This window comes from Telopea speciosissima, chromosome 1 (genome assembly GCF_018873765.1).
Source record: "Telopea speciosissima isolate NSW1024214 ecotype Mountain lineage chromosome 1, Tspe_v1, whole genome shotgun sequence".
Taxonomy (NCBI): domain Eukaryota; kingdom Viridiplantae; phylum Streptophyta; class Magnoliopsida; order Proteales; family Proteaceae; genus Telopea; species Telopea speciosissima.
In genome coordinates, this window is record NC_057916.1 from 9214384 (window position 1) to 9233916 (window position 19533).

At 38.1% G+C, this 19533-nt stretch overlaps 1 protein-coding gene across 1 annotated transcript; it reads left to right on the top strand.

Annotated features, from left to right (window-relative positions):
- The first annotated feature begins 1767 nt into the window (after positions 1–1767).
- On the top strand, positions 1768–19269 carry LOC122663658 (TOM1-like protein 3). The gene is made up of 10 exons (XM_043859273.1): positions 1768–2071; positions 2671–2820; positions 3891–3969; positions 9696–9794; positions 9896–10009; positions 10605–10768; positions 17223–17304; positions 17898–17983; positions 18079–18270; positions 18375–19269. Exons 2-10 carry the CDS (start codon positions 2711–2713, stop codon positions 19000–19002), a joined length of 1554 nt encoding a protein of 517 aa, XP_043715208.1. The 5' UTR covers positions 1768–2071; positions 2671–2710; the 3' UTR covers positions 19003–19269.
- Positions 19270–19533: the final 264 nt, after the last annotated feature.

Sequence of the window (19533 nt, forward strand, 5' to 3'; positions counted from 1 at the left end):
CATATATATTATATAGTTAATCCCAAAACATTTTACTTGTTTTATGTTTCAAGTATGATGCAAAATTTGTTGCTTATTAAGTTAATTATTGTTTTATTAATTAACCCAATTGATGCTTGAGCTAGTATATGAGTGAGAAGGACCAGATTCTATTAGTTTTTTCTAGTTTATATTCGGTTTTAAATCGTTGATTTTGTAGTACAAAACAAAACCGAAGTGGGTAGGGAAGGGAACTTATGAAATCAAAACCGGATCATTCTTTTGTGGACTGGTTTGATCATATATAGTTGATTCCGATTCCGATATTTGGTTATGGTTCCATTTTGACACCCTTATGTAAAGATCAGATTTTTTATCTATATCTTATCATACAATTGATATTATTCCATCTTAGGCATAGGTTATTGGTGCCTCGAGTATGGTATCAGGAAGTAGTGCTTGTAATTATCAGCATCCATAGGCTAATCCCTAAATAGCAATTGGCACATAAAAATGCTTAATCATTTCACATGGATTTTCATAACCTTTGTTTTTTAGCAGGAATGGGATATGCATTTTCAAAGTTACTGCAGTTGTGTTTATTTTGCATTCTTGAATGCATTCTAAGTCGATAATGCATTTTAAGAAATCATACTAAACACAATAGTAGTCATCCACCATGATCTTAAACATTTGGATCCACTCCATTTAATGTATATCTGTCATCTCATCTTTTCAACCTCAACGTTTTGAAGGTCTTGAACACCCTACTCCATGAAGACTTCAACTTTAGATTGAAGCATCTAGAAATATATAGTGGACTATAAAATTAAGGTTTTGTTTGGTATGATATCTTGGAATGCATTATCGACCTATATATATGCTTTCTAAGAATGCAAACTAAACATAGCCTCGATTTACATCGTGCCATGGTCAATGAGCTTGATGACATGAAATTGAATCATGTATATCTTGATAAAGACAGAAATAAAAATGATAATTTAGAGAGTGAGGGGGGTTAGGGTATTAAACAGTTTGGTGCAAGATTTTTTAGGTAAACCAAAACTGAACCATTTAGTAGACGGTTTCAATGGTTTCGGTTTTAATGGTCTCGTTTTAAATGAGTTTAAATAGTTTCATTAGTTTTTTTTTATTCAAAATAGGTTGCTTTATCTTTTAATTTTTTAAATTAAAACTGATATAAATTTAGAAGTGAATTGAATTAGTTATTGTTATATGTTTTATTTTAATGATCGTAAAGTTATAGTTGTTTATATATGTTTTATTTTTTATTCAAAATATTTGAATGACCTTTTTTTATTCTTACTATAATTGTTTATTCTAACCTTGAATGGTTTCACTAAATAATCTTAATTTTAAAATTAAAACGGTAAAATTGAACCATTTATTAAACAGTTTCACAGTTTTGATGTAAAGCGCTCGATTCGGTTTCGATATAATTTTGACACCCTTAGGTGAGGGGGTGGGGGTGAGGCCAAATCCAGTTAGAGAATCCCAAGACTAAAACTTGGGTTTTTATCAAAAAAGTCTGGCCGTGTTTGGTTCGACTTGATTCATCCATGAACCGATTTTACATGAGTGGTTCAACTCAAAACCTGGGGTTCAACGATCATTCCAAGCCTCCCTATCATTCATGACCAACTCACGGAGAGAACAATGTTGACGTGTCCAATTTAGACATCTTAGAAATATAGTTTTCGTTGGACTTTAACATATAACCCGTTCCCAACGGCATTACAATAGAAAATCTTTGTTAACAATTTAGAAGTCCAAAGGGACGGTTCGAAGTGGAGAAGAAAATAAAACGAAGGAAAGGGACGAGAGGCCTAAGCGAACAAGCAAAGAATCAAAAGTCAATTTGGGGAATTGCGATTCGTGATTACGTTGTTTCCTCTGTTTTTAAGGTTTAGGGAGTTTTCTTCCTTTTCAGTTTGACGCAGCTTACTTTCTCGTCTACCAAATAGAATACACACATACATCCAACCAGAAAAAGCATAATCAACTACCTTCAAACCCTTTATCAACTTTTCCCTCTTTCTTTCTCTCTCTCCAAGGTACAATTCATCGGCAGGTAACCTCTGCAAAAACTGATCTTTGTCTTCAAGATTTTTCGCTTCTGGGTTTTCTTCGTTTTTTGTGTACGTGTTTTGGGTTTTTTTTTGGTATATATCACCTGGTCTCGAATTCGGACAAATTTAAGCCTTTTTGGGTTCTTGTATGATTGTAACATAGTATTAATAATATCAGAAACAAGCAGACAGTTGAGGTTTCTTGCTTTGACTTTTTCAAGTCTGTTCATTTTTTCATGCCTTGGCTTGTTTTACTTTTCAATATCTTTTGGATTCTTGATGTTGTGCTTTTTGATTGCGAATTTCTTTGAGTTCCTACTGATGAATTGTGGTGGTAAAAGTGTAATCCTAGAGAAATGATTGGGATTCAATTAGTTGCAACCCTGTAGTAATGTCTGATAAATTTTAATTAGTCTTTTGTTTGAAATAGGTATTGATTTCAGGTTATTGCCAATTCTGTTATATTTGGTTTTTTTTTCCTGTGAATGGGAAATCTGGGAAAGTTATTTTTGGCTTAGTATGATGTTGCTATTTATTAGAGCGTGAAGTGTTCTGATTGAAAATTTGGTGTTATTTGTGGTTGTTTTTTTTTGCTTTTAGGGGGGCATCAGTAGCTGGCCAGAGTCGGAGAGGGAGCAAGCATGGCTAATAATGCTGCAGCATATGTTGAAAGGGCGACCAGTGATATGCTGATTGGTCCAGACTGGGCATTAAACATAGAGTTATGCGACATTATTAACATGGATCCTGGGTATGGTTCTTCCACTCTATTGTTTCTTTCAGTGGGTTGTTATGCAACGTTTTACTTCTCACTTTTGGTTTCTCTTTGCATCTGCCTGCAACTCCTTTTGTTTAACGAACAAAATTCTCACTGAAATGCCTTTCTTCCTGAGCCAAAGTCTTGTCCATTACTTGCTTAAGTTGAATCTTTCTGCAATACCTAAAACTTCTTATTCTTCTTTTTCTTGTCCCCTTTCTATTTGTATCTCCATCCGCCCCTGATAAACATAGGAATATCTGTTGTTATAGAATATACTCATAAAAAGAGTCCCATGTGCAGTAGAGGTCCATCTACACATTTGGCCAACGAGTTCATGACTTCATATGCATCACCTAAAGTTTGATAGGAAATTAGGGTCCAAGCTGACGTAATTGCATCGGACTATGATCCCGTAAGGAGGGCTGGGTGCAAGTTTGGGAGGCCCTCAAGTTGTTGGTAGTAATCCAATGGGCTAAAACAAGCTTTGGGTATTTATCTTAGAGGTTTTATTTTATTAGGTATTTATTGGATATGCCTTTATAAGCACAGGGGTGAAGTTGGTACACGATTGGTGTCTTAAGTTAGGTGTTTGAGTTGGATGGGTACTTATTCACTTCTGAACTTGATGTTCAACCAAAATGAATGACATCATGCAGTTGGACTATGTTTTATACCACTAGCACTTCTGACCTTAAATATGTTGTTTGATTGTTTGCTGAAGCTATATATTCACCCATTGAGTAATATCTTGTGAACTATCCTATAGATTTATACCTTCAAATCCCTGACTTTTGGCTGTATCTTGAGGTGCTTGATTTTCTTAAACATCTCATATGTTATTTAGAGAGTTCAGCATCATTATAGTGTCACTCTTGGTTTCTTTTCTCCATTTTCTGGGGATTTTTTGCTCTGTTGTTTTTTTTCCCCCATCTACACAACTTTCGTACTAATTGTTTTCTTTCTTTTCACCTTTTTAGCAGTAAAACAGGTTTGGTATTTGGCATTGCATTTATTTTGCATTTTGTTGCCTGATTTCACTTTGAATTGGTTCAAAACTACAGGCAAGCAAAGGATGCCCTGAAGCTGCTTAAGAAACGGTTGGGGAGTAAAAATCCCAAAATACAACTTCTTGCATTATTTGTGAGTATTTTACATTTTGTCTCTGTAGAGAAGATTTATTGTTGTGTGATTCAAAGCAACAAATGTTTCACTCACAAATAGTTTAGTAGGTCCAGATAACCTTGACTATTTTCGTGGTGCATTTTATTACTAGAAAAGTGGGTGAGCCTTGGTGCAATGTTTAAGTTGTGGTATTGCAACCTGTTGGTTGCGGGTTCAAAACTTGGAAACAGTCTCTTATGAGAAGCAGGAGGTAAGGCTGCGTACATTTGCCCCTCCCAGACCCTGCAGTAGCTGGAGCCTCGTGCACTGGTTGCTCCTTTTAGTTATTTATTTATTAATAGAAGAAATGTTTCAATTTCCATTTGGAAAAGGTGGTTGCAACTTGCAAGTGGCTTTGGCAAAGAAACTTCCTTAGATTGTTAAAAAATTCAGTAAGGTTTTCAAACTCTAATCCACAGTCAAACTTCGCCCAGTTGACTTGAGCTCCTTGATGACATGTCACTGTCATCTGGTTCGGAGTGCAGCAACTTGAACTTCATAATTTATGGTTGAATTTTGAGGGTTCTAATGTAGTCATAAGTTTATTGGTTTGATTCTGTAATGTCGTTAGCTTTCATTTTATTTTAGTTATAGGGTCGGATAGCAAGACATGTAAGGTTGCTTTGCTCGTGTCTTATCTATTATTCCTCTTGTCCAAAGTCAGAGTTAGACAGCATATGTACTCCCATGTAGGCTGTGAGTGGGAAAATGGTAAGAAATCATAATTGATGTTTCTTCATTAACAAAATTTTTGCTCTTCCTCCCTAGTGGTATGACCAGGCTTATGGGTTATTATGCTACTTCAATTTGTTCTGTTTTTCCTCTATAAATTTATCCTATTTTTCTTTGTTGCTCATTGGTTTTTATTGGGAAGTCCATTTATGTAAAAGAGTTAGTTTAGTCTATGCTATGCTTAAGAATCCTCTTTTTTGGGAATGGATAAGTTGGGGGCGAAATCTACTTGGGGAGAAATAGTGAAGGAAATATAAATGAATGGCTTTGAGTTGACTATGATGGCTTTAAACAGAGCTGGAAAAAGGCTTAGTTAAGTTGAGTTGGTAAGTTGAAGCTCTAAATCCAGATGAAACAATATCTTGACATGAAGATGAGAGTTTACATCCTGTGGTATGTTTTTGCCCCTTGATGTCACTTGTCAGAAGGGTCTGTTTGGCCTAATATCAAACTCCACAGGACACGAGTGGAAAAAGTTAAAAAGATGGGGACGAGGAGGCGAGTTGCTCAGCAACTCTCTTGGATTCTTTCCCTTTATGTGTTCCTGTTCATCAGATTTGAAGAGATTGTTAAAAAACGCCAGCAACTTCTGTGAGTTCAGTGTCTAATTTCTCAAAACTGGATGAGGAGGTAGCATTGGAGGAATTTTAACAGACAACAAGCTAATTTTTGGAGAAAAAAATGTGTTATGGGTTTGCTTGACCATTGGGAGGTTAACACAGGTAGCATGGGATTCCTGAGGGATTGTATAGGCTGGAAATTACCTACTTTGGAGTAAAATGATCAAGCTCTGGATTTGCAATGGTAATGTGACCTGCTTGCCAGGCGGGTTAGAATCGAGGGTTGGAGGACACAAAATTGATTGAACTTCTTGAAGAAAAAAAAGAAAGAAAGAAAAGGTGAGTGAGTGGAAGATTTCATTAGGCAGAACCATTTGCTTTATGATATCTGTAGCACTTGAGATGTAAGAGTTTCAAGGATGCCTAGTAGGTTATATTTCTTTCATATATGAGCAGAGACTAGTGCTTTCTTAAACTTAGGAATCGGTAATTTTCAAGATTCTAGCTAGATGGGTGTTGATATTGTTCCCCAAGTTAACTTTGTGACTTGTGAGTTGACAGGTTGCCACATGGCAAGTAACTGGTAAGACATTGCATTTATTCATTTTACAATAGAACGCTCACCCTATCTCATTATTCAGTTCTCAACCAAAATGAGCATGCTATATGGTCAAAACTGGTGTAAACTTATGTATCTTGTTTGTGCAAGCTATCACAAAGTGCTTTGTGAGTTGATATCAAGGTATTATGTATTGATATGTATCAACCGTAGTGAGTTCTGGCTTAAGGATGCTACCAATAAGATACCTAATGGAGAACTAAAATGGCCTATGGATTGAACCACATCGAGTGGTATTGTGTTGAAAGTTAAAACGGGTCGATACCCGTGGGCTGTGGCCAGCGATACTACTCAATGCAACTTGAGACGCATGATTTGTTCTTCATTTTCACCAAACTAAGGCTTTATTTGCTGAGAAGATCCAGGAAAGAAGTTGAAGAAGGGTATACCAGCTGCAGCTGCCGGAAAGGAGTTGCACACTTGCACTGTGGCCTCTACCACCAGGAATAAGAAGAAATCACAGACGCAGCAGTAGCAGAAGACAACGCTGTTAGTAAAACTCAAAGCAGAAGCTGCTGTTGATTGAAGAAGGGTGAAGAGGGATATGACGTACCTGTTTTGTCTTTGACTCTCTTTCTTCCATTTCCAATGTTCCACCTTCGACTACTTCAATCTCTCCATCTTCGACATTGGTTGGTCGAATGATTTTCCTCATTTTTCATTTTTTATGATAGATGTTCTTGTATGAAGGCAATTATTTCTCTATTTTACTTATTAGTCCTCGTATATTTTTTTTTTGGTGAATAAAATATCAATTACCAAAAGCCCCAAAAAGGGGGGGGGGACTATACAAGCCTCAAGCCTTGCGAAGATAGGCCATGAGACAGAAGGAGAGAAACATCTAATCCCCAGGATACAACAATGTGCCTGTTCCTTGGGGTGTCAACAAGAGATCTATGAGGAAGCATGTGGAGCTTGGAACTAACATCAAAGGAGATGGCTTTCCAAATCATGTCAATAGAACAGGAATTGGAGGACCATCTTCGGAGATTCCGTTCATCCAAATGTGAGATATAGCAGCCCCAAACACAAGCTTTCCTGCGGCATCACAGATCAAACTACCTGAAAAAATCCTGTCCAACCAAAGCCATTCCTTGGCGAAGGGAAGCAGTCTCCTACTACGGGGCCAAATGGAGTGTAAAGCTTTCTACCAAATGGAGAGGGCTAAGGGGTAGGAGAAAAAAAGGTGTTCGACGTCCTCATTACCATTCCAACAAAGAACACAGGAGCGGGGGGGGGGGGGACAAGTATGTGGCGGTGAAGGAGAAATGCTTGGGTAGGGAGGCAAAGGTTAAGGGTTCTCCAAACATTAAAGCTATGGTGGGGGATACAGCCTTTGAACCAGACCCACTTGAACCAGGGGACCGGGGGGCATGGGGTCTAACAAAGTCCCAAGCAGAGTGGGAGGTAAAAAATCCCTTTAGGGAAGGGGAGCCAGGTAATCTTGTCCGAAAGAGGGGTGGGGGGGGGGGGGAGGGGGGACCAAGAGCCAAAGGAGATGATTGTGGAGAGGGGGTTAGATTTGGGGATACCAGAAGAATAGACTGCAGGGGCTCCTAGAAGGTTATAAAGGACTCTTAGGGGATGCCAGGGATCCAGCCAAAGGGAGAGCGAGTTCCCATCAGCGATCACAGAGGAGGTGGCTGAAAGGGCTAAGGGACGAAGAAGGAGGATTTTACGCCAAACCCAAGAGGGGTCAGCAGGGTGGGGGAACAGTCCAAATGGAGTCATGTTTAAGGAGATAGGAGTTTTACGCCAATAGGCCTTGTATATTACTAAGGAAGAGGAATCAAACTTTTTTATTTTACACAAAAGACCGTCAAACTTTATCAAACCTTTTAGTTTACACAAAAAACTTCTTAAAATTATAGCTAAGGGGAAAGAACTTTATAATTTAAAAAGTAGTATAAATGGTTACATATTGCTTGATTGGTAGTATCAATTAATACTTGTTAGCATAGTACATGTCTTGCATGTCAATAATTATATATAGTTGGCTTGTTTAGTATGTTTATATTTACATATTTACATATGCCTGTCTATGTATCTCTCTCTCTCTCTCTCTCTCTCTCTCTATCTCTATATATATATATATATATATATATATATATATATGGGAAAGGGTTAGGTAAAACGCCAGCTCAAAAGTAAAATTGCACACCCCCTTACATACATAGTTCGAGAACTCGTTTCATTTCGGTATTTCGAGCTGACCGAAATATTGTATTTTTTCTGGTATGTTTCGATAGGTCATTTCGGTGGGTTTTAGGCCAAGTTAAGGCCTGAAACTTCATGGAAACCCTATTTTTGAAGTAGAAAAATAAATAAATAATATATATACCAAAAAAAAATTTCGACACCGTGAAGTTGTAGATCGGCTTCCGGTGTCTAACATATATTTATTTCATCATAAACAAACATGTTGATCAAGCATTTCCCTTAAAAAAATCAATTTTGAGAATATGGTTTTACCTGAAATAGTGGAAAGGCTTCACAGATGTGCTAAGAAGTTTGTTCTCCAAGTGATTCCCGCGTAGACGTGGCAAGGATTCAAGTGGGAAGTGGAAGATTGAAGAAGAAATAAGCAAAAACCTTCAAAAACCAAGCAAAAGAGGAAAAATGCTCTGTTTCTCAGTCTCGGTCGAAATTTCGACCGAGACTATCGAAACATGGTATTTTATATAAAGCATTTTCTCGAGATTTTCGAAATCTCGCGAGATTTTTTCAAAATCTCGAAATATCTCGAAATCTCGAGAATTTCGATCGAAATTTAGTATTTTTTTTATTCGAGGGGTCATTTCGTTTCGAGGGGGTCGAAATTCTCGAAATCTCGATCGAGCTTTCGCGAGATTTTGAACTATGCTTACATATCACTGTTCATGTCAGGGAGTGAAAGCCATAAATGCCCCTCCCCCTTTTGTTTATGACATAAATACCCCTGACATGAACAGTGATATGTGAGGGGATTTGCAATTTCACTTTTGAGTTGGCGTTTTACCTAACCCTCTCACATATATATATATATATATATATATATATATATATATATATATATATATACGTAATTTATATTTTTTGTTTTAATCCATTGTCCTACGTTTGATTTTAATGACACATTTTAATCTCATGTTTTATTGTTCATGTGCTAAGTGAACTTATGATGCCATCACAAAAGGATTTTGAATCCTCTTGACTCATAACATGTTTAGTGATTAGGAACTATTATGTATTGCTTATTTATGATATATTTTGCTAAAAAGCACTAGTTTTGCATGTATCCATTAATCCATGCGTATCTTAAGCATATCTACCGTCTCTTAGCATTCTCCAATACATTTCCAAGACGTCTCTTAAAACCAGTTTTTTGATATGCTGCCCATTACCCACACAATACTTGACACCTTGATTGATATTAGCATGTCTGAACTCGAGCCATGATAGCATCACACTTGTGTATAATTTTATGTGAACATTTGAAATGCTTTACGAGGGATCCAAACCCCCCAAAAGGATCAAACAAATGGGGGAAAAAGTGTGGCAATTAAGCAAAATTTTGTGGCAATATAAACCAGGATCTCTGGGGCGGGGGTTATGAATCCGTTCTAATGGAAGATTTAGCAACTCGAAATTTCCCCCCTCCTGTGTCTCCTTTATATGTTTTTAGTGCTTGTATATTGCACCAACTGAATCATTCACTTGCTAGGTTATAAAAAATCTAAAAGATCATGGATGTATAGGGTGTTGAGCATTCTTTCTGTAGTTCTGATGTTTGTCTCTGATATTTGATGATTCAGGTGCTAGAGACACTCAGCAAAAACTGTGGGGAGAATCTATTTCAACAGATCATTGAGCGTGATATATTACATGAAATGGTCAAGATAGTGAAAAAGAAGGTTTTTTTTTTAATCTTTGCCATTTAAATTCTATATTTTCTCTGTTTTCTTTAAAATATTATTTTTTATGTACTGATTTCTTCAAAATTTCCAACCTGCAGCCCGACTTAAATGTGAGAGAAAAGATATTAATTCTGATAGATACGTGGCAAGAAGCTTTTGGGGGACCTGGAGGGAGATATCCTCAGTACTATGCTGCATACCATGAACTGAGGGTGCTTGATTTAACCTCTTCCTTGTTTGCCTTGTGATAACTTGATATTTAAGATTCAACATGTCTGCACCAGATTTCTGTCAATTTTTCTCGTATTCTCCATTGTCATTCTCTGTTCATTGTATTGCCTAATTATCATTATGATTATATTAGGGTTTTGGTGCTTTACATATTCTGTCATTCACTATCTTGATTTGTTGCTGTCTTTTCTACAACTATTCGTCCCCTTTACGGATTGTTAATACATTCATTAGTTTCTATCGTTGTATGACTGATTGGCTGGTTGCACTGAACCCTATTTCTATTATTCTGTGAGATATCATGATATATCAGATTTGCTTCTGATAAAATGATGTATGGATTTGGAAGCATACGATTTCCTTTGATTTCTCTGTCATGTCCAGTAGATTCTTTTAATTATTGCCACTAGAATTAGTTAAAAATTGTTCTTTGCAAGCTCAGTTCTCTGATTTGTTGCTAATTCAATGTGAGAAAATGAATAAGTTGCCTCGTCATATTGATGAAAAAAATATAGTATCATTATGAATCATTAGAGTTTAAAATTGTAAAATTTGATTTTTATTAACAATTGACAGTCGGCTGGAGTAGAATTCCCACCCCGAGCAGAGAACAGTGTACCCTTGTTTACTCCACCCCAAACTCAGGCAATAGTTCATTCTGCTCCAATGTATGATTCTGCTCCAACGTATGATGATGCAGCTGTTGAGGCTTCTCTTCAATCTGATGCATCTGGTCTCAGGTACCATTCTCCCTTTCTCCTGTTACCATTTTCACAGGTTTCTTTGTTCTCAGATTATTATATTATTCACAATTCATACAGCTTCTTGTTGCTTTTTCCATTCTTATGCTTTACTTTTTGGTTGGAGAGTGATGTTCTGCACGAGTATTGCAGTTGGGTAGTTTTCGTAGGCTCGAGTGCCAAGAAAAGCACCATGTTGAGAACTGAACCCCTCCCAACTTGAGATGACCAGCCAAAGTCTAATGTTGCAGGCAAGGGATAGGCTTAGTACGTTAGCTACTAAGGCATGGGTTTCAATCGCGAAAGGGAGATCGAGAGACAAAGTCGAACGTAAAGGATGATTATGGATGAGATAAGAAGCTGGAGATTTAGGTTGCATTTGGTATCACTTCTGATATTCTAGAGTGATTTTTCTAAGAGCACTACTCTGGTTCTTACACTAATTAATATCTTCCATAAGTGATCCACACAAAATTGACCAAGTGATGATTCTTATGATTGAGTTTGATTTTGAGAAAACCACTCCATGATAGTAAAAAACGGAAGTCCTATTCCAGTGAATCAAATTTGTGTAAAACACCCCCTGAAAAATTGTAAGAACCTCAGATTCAGTCCAGGGGAAGGGAGAGAGAGAGAGAGAGAGAGAGAGAGTTGGAAAAAAGAGTCACTTGTATTGTTGAAGCTTCAGTTCGAGGCAAGGGTTTCAAGCTTACAACATGGACCGTTGTCCCGTTGGATTTTACTTTGCTACCCCTCTCAATGCAATCCAGTCCATTTAATAGTATGATGTCAAATTAAAACCCTTTTTTACCCTTAAAGCTAAGCACTTTTGAGAAAAATACAAAGGGCAGTCAAAAGAAGGTTACAAATTCCAAATACTCCTATGGAGGTGTCATTCAGACAGTCCCATATATATATCTTGTTGTAACCAAGCTTGGTGAAAAAATTTTAACCTTAATTTTTTGCCCTTAGTATACCTCATTTTTATTTTCAATAATGGTAAAATCTTGTCATTTCACATGTCAACTCGAAAAGCTTGCAAGACATTGACAGTTCTTGATAGTGACATAATGGTAAAAATCCTTTTTATCCTTGACTTAAAGAACTTCTGGGTAATAAGAGGAGGGGCAATCAATAGAAGGTTACAACTTCTAAGTTCACCACTCTATATCTGATTTTCTGCGTTTAAAGATCATCAGATTAGCATATTTTATTGCAACTGCATAGCATGGATGAACCTGATATATAGTCTCAGTGTATTTTCTCAATACCCACCGGAAAAGATTCCGAATGATGGTTTTGGTAGGAGCCTATGGGCTCAATGATGGAACTCATTTTATTCCATGACAGACCTTTATGGCTTTATGTAAAGATCTGTGTCTATGAAAACTTAGTGAGAATTGTATGGACCAACTGAGCAAGGGAAACACATTCAGAGATGGTGTTTAGTTACACTTATGATTTTAAGGTATTCACTTGTATGTCCTTCAGTTGAATTCTCCTCTGAAAAGGCATTCATAAATCTTCAGTGTTTTTCACGCTAGAGCCACAGTCATTAATTGTTGTTTGATTAGATCTAATATGCTTTAGTACCCAAATCAAACAGCTGTGTCACAGAAGACCATATTGTATCCATATTCTATGGTATATTGTCTCATTGCTTCAGTACATGAAATTGAAAGTTATGGCCAGTGAATTCACAGGGAAAATTCGTGGTGAGAATAGTGTTAGTGGCGAGGAATATCCTTCCTGAGGGTACTTATGTTATAAATTTTGAAGCTCGGGGGTATTATTGTGGGGATCTAGGTTATGTAGGAGCAGTGGGCTGGTGGAGGAGCTGATGGAGGTGGGGTTGTTGCGAAGCAGTGCATGATTGGTGGTGCAAACTGACTGTGGTTTGAGGATCAAAGAGAACTCTTGGGAGATTTTAGGGTTTATCTCTAGGAAATGAACAATTCACCTTGTTTTCTTTCCTACTTAATAGCTTGAAGTCTTGAAAGTGGAAACTCGTGGCCAGAAATGGGAGCAGTGGGCCAGTGGCCATCTGCTGTCGTGCAAGGCCAAGATGTGGAACAAATAGGGTGGGGCTTCCAGCAGTTAAGGGCTGAGTTGGGTCACAAACTCACAACTAACCAATGTATGCCCTGATAAACATGTCTTAACGTTCATTCATATTCTCGACTTATTATGTAAGGTTTAGCTGTTCTGTCATAATGTCATGTCTCTCTTTTTGGTAAAATTTATTGTAACACAGCTTCATTTTTTGTTCTTCTTTTTTTTTATTATTATAATTATGTGTTGGAGATAGTTTGAATAGGATTTGTTCGTTGAATTAGAAGAGGATGGAGTCTCTGTAAGTTGCCTCATGGAACAGAATGTTGTCAATCAAGAAACACGTCCTTGGATAGTTGTAGGCTTGTAGCCAGGATGAGGTGCTAGCCTAGAAAAAGTAGGACATTTCCTTTTGGTTATGTAGCCCTGCTATGGGTGACCACTCCTCAACTCTCCCTCTTGAAGATGAACTCATGAGCAAGGCTTGCTGCAGAAAGTACCTTTGAGCTTTGCAAGGGTTCTTGTAAAAGGGGAATCTAGGGCAACAATTTTCACCTTCTTCCCATTGGATAGGAGTCCTTTACATGCAAATTTAGAGCAATTTTTCCCCATTTTGTATGTGAAGCAGCTCTGTATCAGATTTAAATGGTTGATCATCTTGTCACTCGAGGCCATTTTCCACCAAAAATTTGTCTCCGAGTCCAGGTGAGGCCCGTTGATGTAGGACAGCCTAGTGTTTCAAATCTAAGGGTGAATTACAATAGAAAGGTGGTGGGAAAGGGTAGGATGGAGTAGGGTTTCAAGGAATAGACAAGAAAGAGGGAGGACTGTGAATAATACTGTGAACGGTAACTGTGAACAGAAAAACTTGGAAGTAAAAAGAGAAGAGAGGAGGAAGAGAATAGATCAACAATGGAGAGAGAACTTGCCACCTAGGCAATTTACTAAATCAAAACAAATTTGATTCGTCTATTCCATAGTTTGAGGTGTTGTTACATATTTATAAGAAAAACAAAAAAGTCTCCTAAATCCACACTCTTAGTTAACTAAATTAACTCAACTAACAAAGACTTTAAAATACTTAACTAATTTGAATTGTTGAAGCCTAAATTCACACAATTAATCAAAGAGGATTTTTTAATGACTAAATTAAAGCCAAATACACTAATACACTACCTAATGGACCCCATATTATTTATCTACTTTCGTACACCCCTTTAGAAACCCCCCCAATTTTTGGGCCTTATAATTCAATCCATTACAAATTAAAAGCTCATACCCAATAGATATTAAAATAAGACCAATATTTGCACTGTGCCTGCACCCATGGTCATATGCATTGTCCTTTTGCTTATGGGGGTTGTAATTTATTTTTCTAAACATGGCATAGATGGGTTGATTCTTAAGGAAGCAATTGATTCTTTTTGTGCTGGAAACCCAGTGTTTCAGTTTCAAAAGAAAAAAAATCTATGGACTACAACACCGGAGACCATCTACTGGAGCTTATGGTGTGAAAGGAACTAGTGTTTGCAAGCTACTAGGTTGCAGCATAGGGTCATTTATATAGCCAAAAAGCTTCCCTATATCTGGTCATTAGCCAGTTCTGAGTTTTGTGATACTTGATTTGGAGATCTTAGATTTGATTGGAGCTCTATCATCATCACCTGGAAGTGCAGTACTTGGTTGGTTCCACTTGTCTTTGCTCCCTCGTCTTGTATGGTATAGAAGGGCTTCTTTTTTTTCCCCCTGGATTAATTCCTTCCCTATATAATAAAGTTCTCGTCCTTTTCGTAAATTTTTTACATGATGTTGGGCGCCTTGGCATGTTGTGGATCTTACAAAGCTTGACGAAGGGTTAGCAAACTGAATTTGAATGCAAATAAGGTTTTCAGTCAGGATATATCATTTTATTCTGAAACTAAATTTTGTTTTTCCCTTTTTAATGGTACCCAATTTAACACCCTTAGATCTGGGAATGAGGTTTGGCTTATGTAGCCAAGGTCTGCTTGTGCCTGGGCCTAGTATTGCCAGATGTTGCTTGTGTCCCTGGTTTACTACCTATCGAGTATCAACCCAAGATTCAGGTTCAATTGGGCCATCTCTTATTAAGAGGTCTAATAATGCGAGTAATATGGGTGTTTGCAGTCAAAGAACTTGATGGGCTTTTGGCTTTGTCAGTTTGGTGAAACTGATTCCTTGGTACAAGGGTAAGTGATTACTCTCCTTGGCCATTAAAAAAGGTAGGGCATCTTGGAGGAAGTTCAAAGATTCATCTTGTGTCCGCAGACTGTCCAACAGGGCACCTTCCAATTCCCCAGCATCAGTGGTTGATGCAGATCATAGACGGAGAGAGAAGAGCAAATGGTTTGGTTCATCATTTAACCAATTTTTACCCAAATTAGGCCATGCAATTGGGAGTGTTTGTAATTTTATTACTTTTTATATTTATTTTATATGTATGGGAGTTTTAGATAGGATTGATAAAGTAGGAGATTGAGTCCAATTTCGTTTCCAATTCTGTTTTAGAATACATATAGGAGTCTTTTTTCTTTTCTTAAATATGTGCATGTAATCGATGGAGATTGTTAGAGAATTGAATATTGAATGAGATTAAGTTGACTTTGCTCATGGTGGTGAGTGTTTGTGTGTTTTGCTGGTCGAATTGGTCGATGGCTGCTACCCCTTCCCCTCTGCTCTCTTCCCTTCTCAGGTAACTTCTTCCCTATCATATACACTGTCTTATCTTTTTTCTTTCATTCTCCTTTCCTTCTATTTACTGGTATTGATATCGTTACCCTGTTCTGAGTGACCTAACAACCACTTACGATAATGAACTGGTATCTCTCATCTCCTCTTCTTTTCCCATCATATTCTGGGTGTTTGATCATCACTCTAGGGCGACTCAAGCCTTAGAAACTCAGCTCTTAACATGACCCCTGTTGTGAGTATACATAAGCTCAGATCTAAACCTGGCAATTTACCGCCAGTGACACCTTCACAGGTTCTATTCTGATATTAGAAGTATTGATTTGGGTTGGTTAATACCTGGTTCTTAGAGGTCCCATAGTTGTGATCCAAGCCCCAAGATCCCAGCTTGATTGGGGTCTCTCATGAATGAGATCTTTCCTTCGAAGTAGAACTCTCCGCTGCTGGCTTTCTTCTCTCTGTCGTGAAGTTGAAGAAGGCCCATGGTGACAATATTTTAACTGCCACCATATCCCCTCCTTTTTCCAAAACACCCTTGCTTTATATTTTAATCCTGTTCTATCCTTATTTTTGGTTCATGCCTAGTTTATCCTTACTCTTTAATTAGTAATCCCTCTTCTAGCATTTCCCTGTTGTCTTCCTAGGTAGACCTTTAAGAGTCTATTTATTTACCAGATTGCATTAGTGGTTTTGCCAGAAAGAAGATCCAACGCCTTACACTTTCTCTTCCTCTAGTTTCCCCAGGAATGCCATTCACTCCCTAGCTTTGTTTCAGTTGGTTCTTTGGATAAGCTGCAGAACATCTGTTCTTGCTATAGTAATAACTCAGGCCTTCAACACATCCTTGGAGATGCATCTTTGAAAAAGCATATCTTGGTTTCTTCGGGATTGGTGACATGTCTGATTTTCATGGACATCAGGGTCTGATGCTACCTGAGTCTTGAGGAGGCTCTGTTTGAGCAAAAAGAAGTTATCCTCACTTATTGTTATCGAAGTTTTAAGAAGGCCATGTTGGTTGGAGGAGGGAGTGCAGCCAAAGATGATCATCCCGTTAGCTGTGGAGGTTGGGAAGTTAAGAGGATTGAAAAGGAAGAGGCTGATGGACAGAAAAAGAGAGCAAGTTTCAAGAGGAGAGACATGGTTGAAAATTCGGTATCAAAGAACATAGAGGTAAGGAAGAATTTTAGCTTAATAATTTCAGGTGGAGAGAGTACTGGTTCACTTTTTTCAGGAGTGTAGATATTTGTGATCTTTTTGAGGTAAAAGGTGATATTAATCTGAGTGGCTGGGAGAAGGAAGGAACTAAGATCAAAATGATTGTTGCTTGGAGATAAGATCACTTTTGGAGGGATGATCTTGTTCCACAACTCATTTTTATTGTGGTTTCTCTTGGTGCTGCTGTGGTTTTGGGGTGTTGGAGTGTTGGTTGTTTGGTTTTTTGGTGTTTCTTGCTTTGTTCCTTGGGGCTGGGACAGTATGGGTCTGGCTTGGAAGGGGGTTGAGTCTCTGTTTCTGTTTGTTCTTTGACCCTGACTTTCTCAGCCTTGAGTTGCATTCCTGTTTGTCTCCTGTTTAATTAATTCTCTTCTTGCTGCCCAAAATTTACCGTTCACTGCTTCTTTTGCTGCATTTATTTTACTTGCATGAGAACAGAATCTTTGTTACATTTTTCTTCCCCGAATTGCCTTTAATGCAGTTTGCCCGAGATTCAAAATGCTCGTGGACTAGCAGATGTTTTAATGGATATGCTTAACGCATTGGATCCAAAAAGTCCTGAGGTACTTGTTTCTTTTAGGTTTGCTTTGAAGAATTTTAGAAGATTATGCTCAGTGCATCAAATTTTCTATTTTAGAAATCCTGATCTTCTTGCTTTTTCATTCTTTTGCTAAATTTATTTTCTCGTTTTTTTACTGACACACTCTCCTATGATCTCTTCTTCTGCAAAGTTTACTTCTTGAAATCCATAAAAAATTTTGTCAAACAGAAACACATTTACTTTAGATCTTGGTCTGTCATGTGAACTGCCATTCAAAATGGTAAATTGCACCCCCTCCCTCTCCTCTCTGTATAAAACTGTTAATGTAATAGAAAGAGATATCATTTTAAGCCGATGCTTCTATAGAAATTTGCTGTGGCAAAGTTGGCTATTGACAAACATCTCTTTTAGACAGGTTAAAATAAAAAATGTGTCATTCTTGTAATCTCCAGATAAAGCAACTACAATGACTCGTTATGTGATATCATTCTCGAGGCTCAAAATATATTTGGAACGTGGGATATTCTCTTAGGATTTAATTCGTTCCTTGAGTAATGAAATTGTGTCTTCTAAAGTTTAGTTTTACTGACTTCTGACTTTGCTTCTTTGGTGTAGGGTGTAAAGCAAGATCTGATAGTTGACTTTGTTGACCAGTGCAAGTCTTATCAGAAGCGTGTGATGATTCTTGTTAACAGTACAACGTATGGAAGTTGCTTTAAATCTTTTGTAGGTAGTTTTTCATTATTCAAAAAATGTTAAAACTTTAAACTGACCGAGATGGTTGCTTTCATTTCAGAGATGAAGAGCTTCTATGTCAGGGGTTGGCATTGAATGATGAACTACAGCGTGTGCTTTGCCGGCATGATGACATAGTGAAAGGAACCCTTAATGTGGGTGGTGGAGAGACAGAAACCTCATTTGCACCTCTTGTGAATGTCAGCCATGAGGATGATGAATCAGAAGATGATTTTGCCCAACTAGCTCACAGGTGAATATTTTTATGGTCTGGATCCCCTGGTTCAAGCGTCTAGAACCTGTTTATCGTGTTGCAAGTTCACATAGCTTAGATAATCATGCTACTAACTATTGCAGATCTTCAAGGGACACTGCACAAGGGCAGTCTAGGAAACCTAGCAATGGTAAAAACGAGCAGCATGTTAGCCCACTCCTTCCTCCACCCCCTTCGTCAAAATGGCCAGTTAGTACAGATGCTGGCATGGTTGATTATCTCAGTGGTGATGTCTCCGAGCCAAAGCCTTCTGCAGTTCCTTTTCATTTGGGCAACACACAGACAAGCTCCCTATCTCCTCCCTTGCATGCAAAGGACTCAACCTCGTCTTCCAAGTTACCTGGACCGCCCAAATATGATGAACCTCTGCAAACTTCCAAATCTACTGAGAAACTACCACCAGCCCCTTGGGATGTCCAGTCTCCAACCCCGCTGCCGCCCCCACCTTCTAAATATAATCAGAGACAGCAGTTCTTCGAACAACAGCACGCTGTGCCAGCTGGTGCTTCACATAATGGTAGTGGATCAGGATTTTCACATGATGGGTTAGTCGGACGGACACAGAGTCTTTCCCTTAATCATGGGAAGACAAACTCTCAGGACTCGACCACCTCAACAAAACCAGAGGATGCACTCTTCAAAGAGTTGGTCGACTTTGCAAAGTCCAAGACCTCATCTTCATCTAAACCCGGTAGTAATAGGTCATATTGAACTTTAGTTAGGGGCTCTGGATTACTCATTAGCATTACCTTGCATGCATGCTTATTGGTTCATGTGGCTTTCGTTAAATAAAAGTAGACGATGGGAGTGGTTGTCTATGTTATTTGATGCAGGTTTTGATATGTTTCCATGGGGGTTAGTTTTTAAAGATTGGTGAGACTGGGTTGACGAATATTTTTGGTTGCCCCAATGTTGCCAAAGAGAGGTGTATTCTTCATTCGAGATGGCGTGCTTGTATTATAGTATTGTTTTGTTCTTGTATACTCAGGTTCGGCATATTGTCTTCTCTCTCTCTCCTTTAAAACACACACCTCCCCAGCTTTTTAAGAAGTGCCTTATAGAAATTTTTATCGTGTATAGTAAGGTCAGATCTTTGCTTTAAAAGTAGTATTATTTTCTTGGGAGAATGTTCTCTGTGCCGTAGCGCAGGCTGTGCCCAGGCACATGGGCAGAGCCTGTGCAGAGGGGCAGGGTGGTCATTGTGCCCACCCCCATGTCGCTGGGCGTAGCTTGCGCTGCGGC

Coding starts and splice junctions, on each gene's coding strand:
- LOC122663658 (XM_043859273.1), top strand. CDS start 2,711: ATGGCTAATAATGCTGCAGCATATGTTGAAAGGGCGACCAGTGATATG. Junction 9,795..9,895: donor TCAAGATAGTGAAAAAGAAG/GTTTTTTTTTTA, acceptor TCCAACCTGCAG/CCCGACTTAAATGTGAGAGA. Junction 18,271..18,374: donor TTTGCCCAACTAGCTCACAG/GTGAATATTTTT, acceptor TAACTATTGCAG/ATCTTCAAGGGACACTGCAC.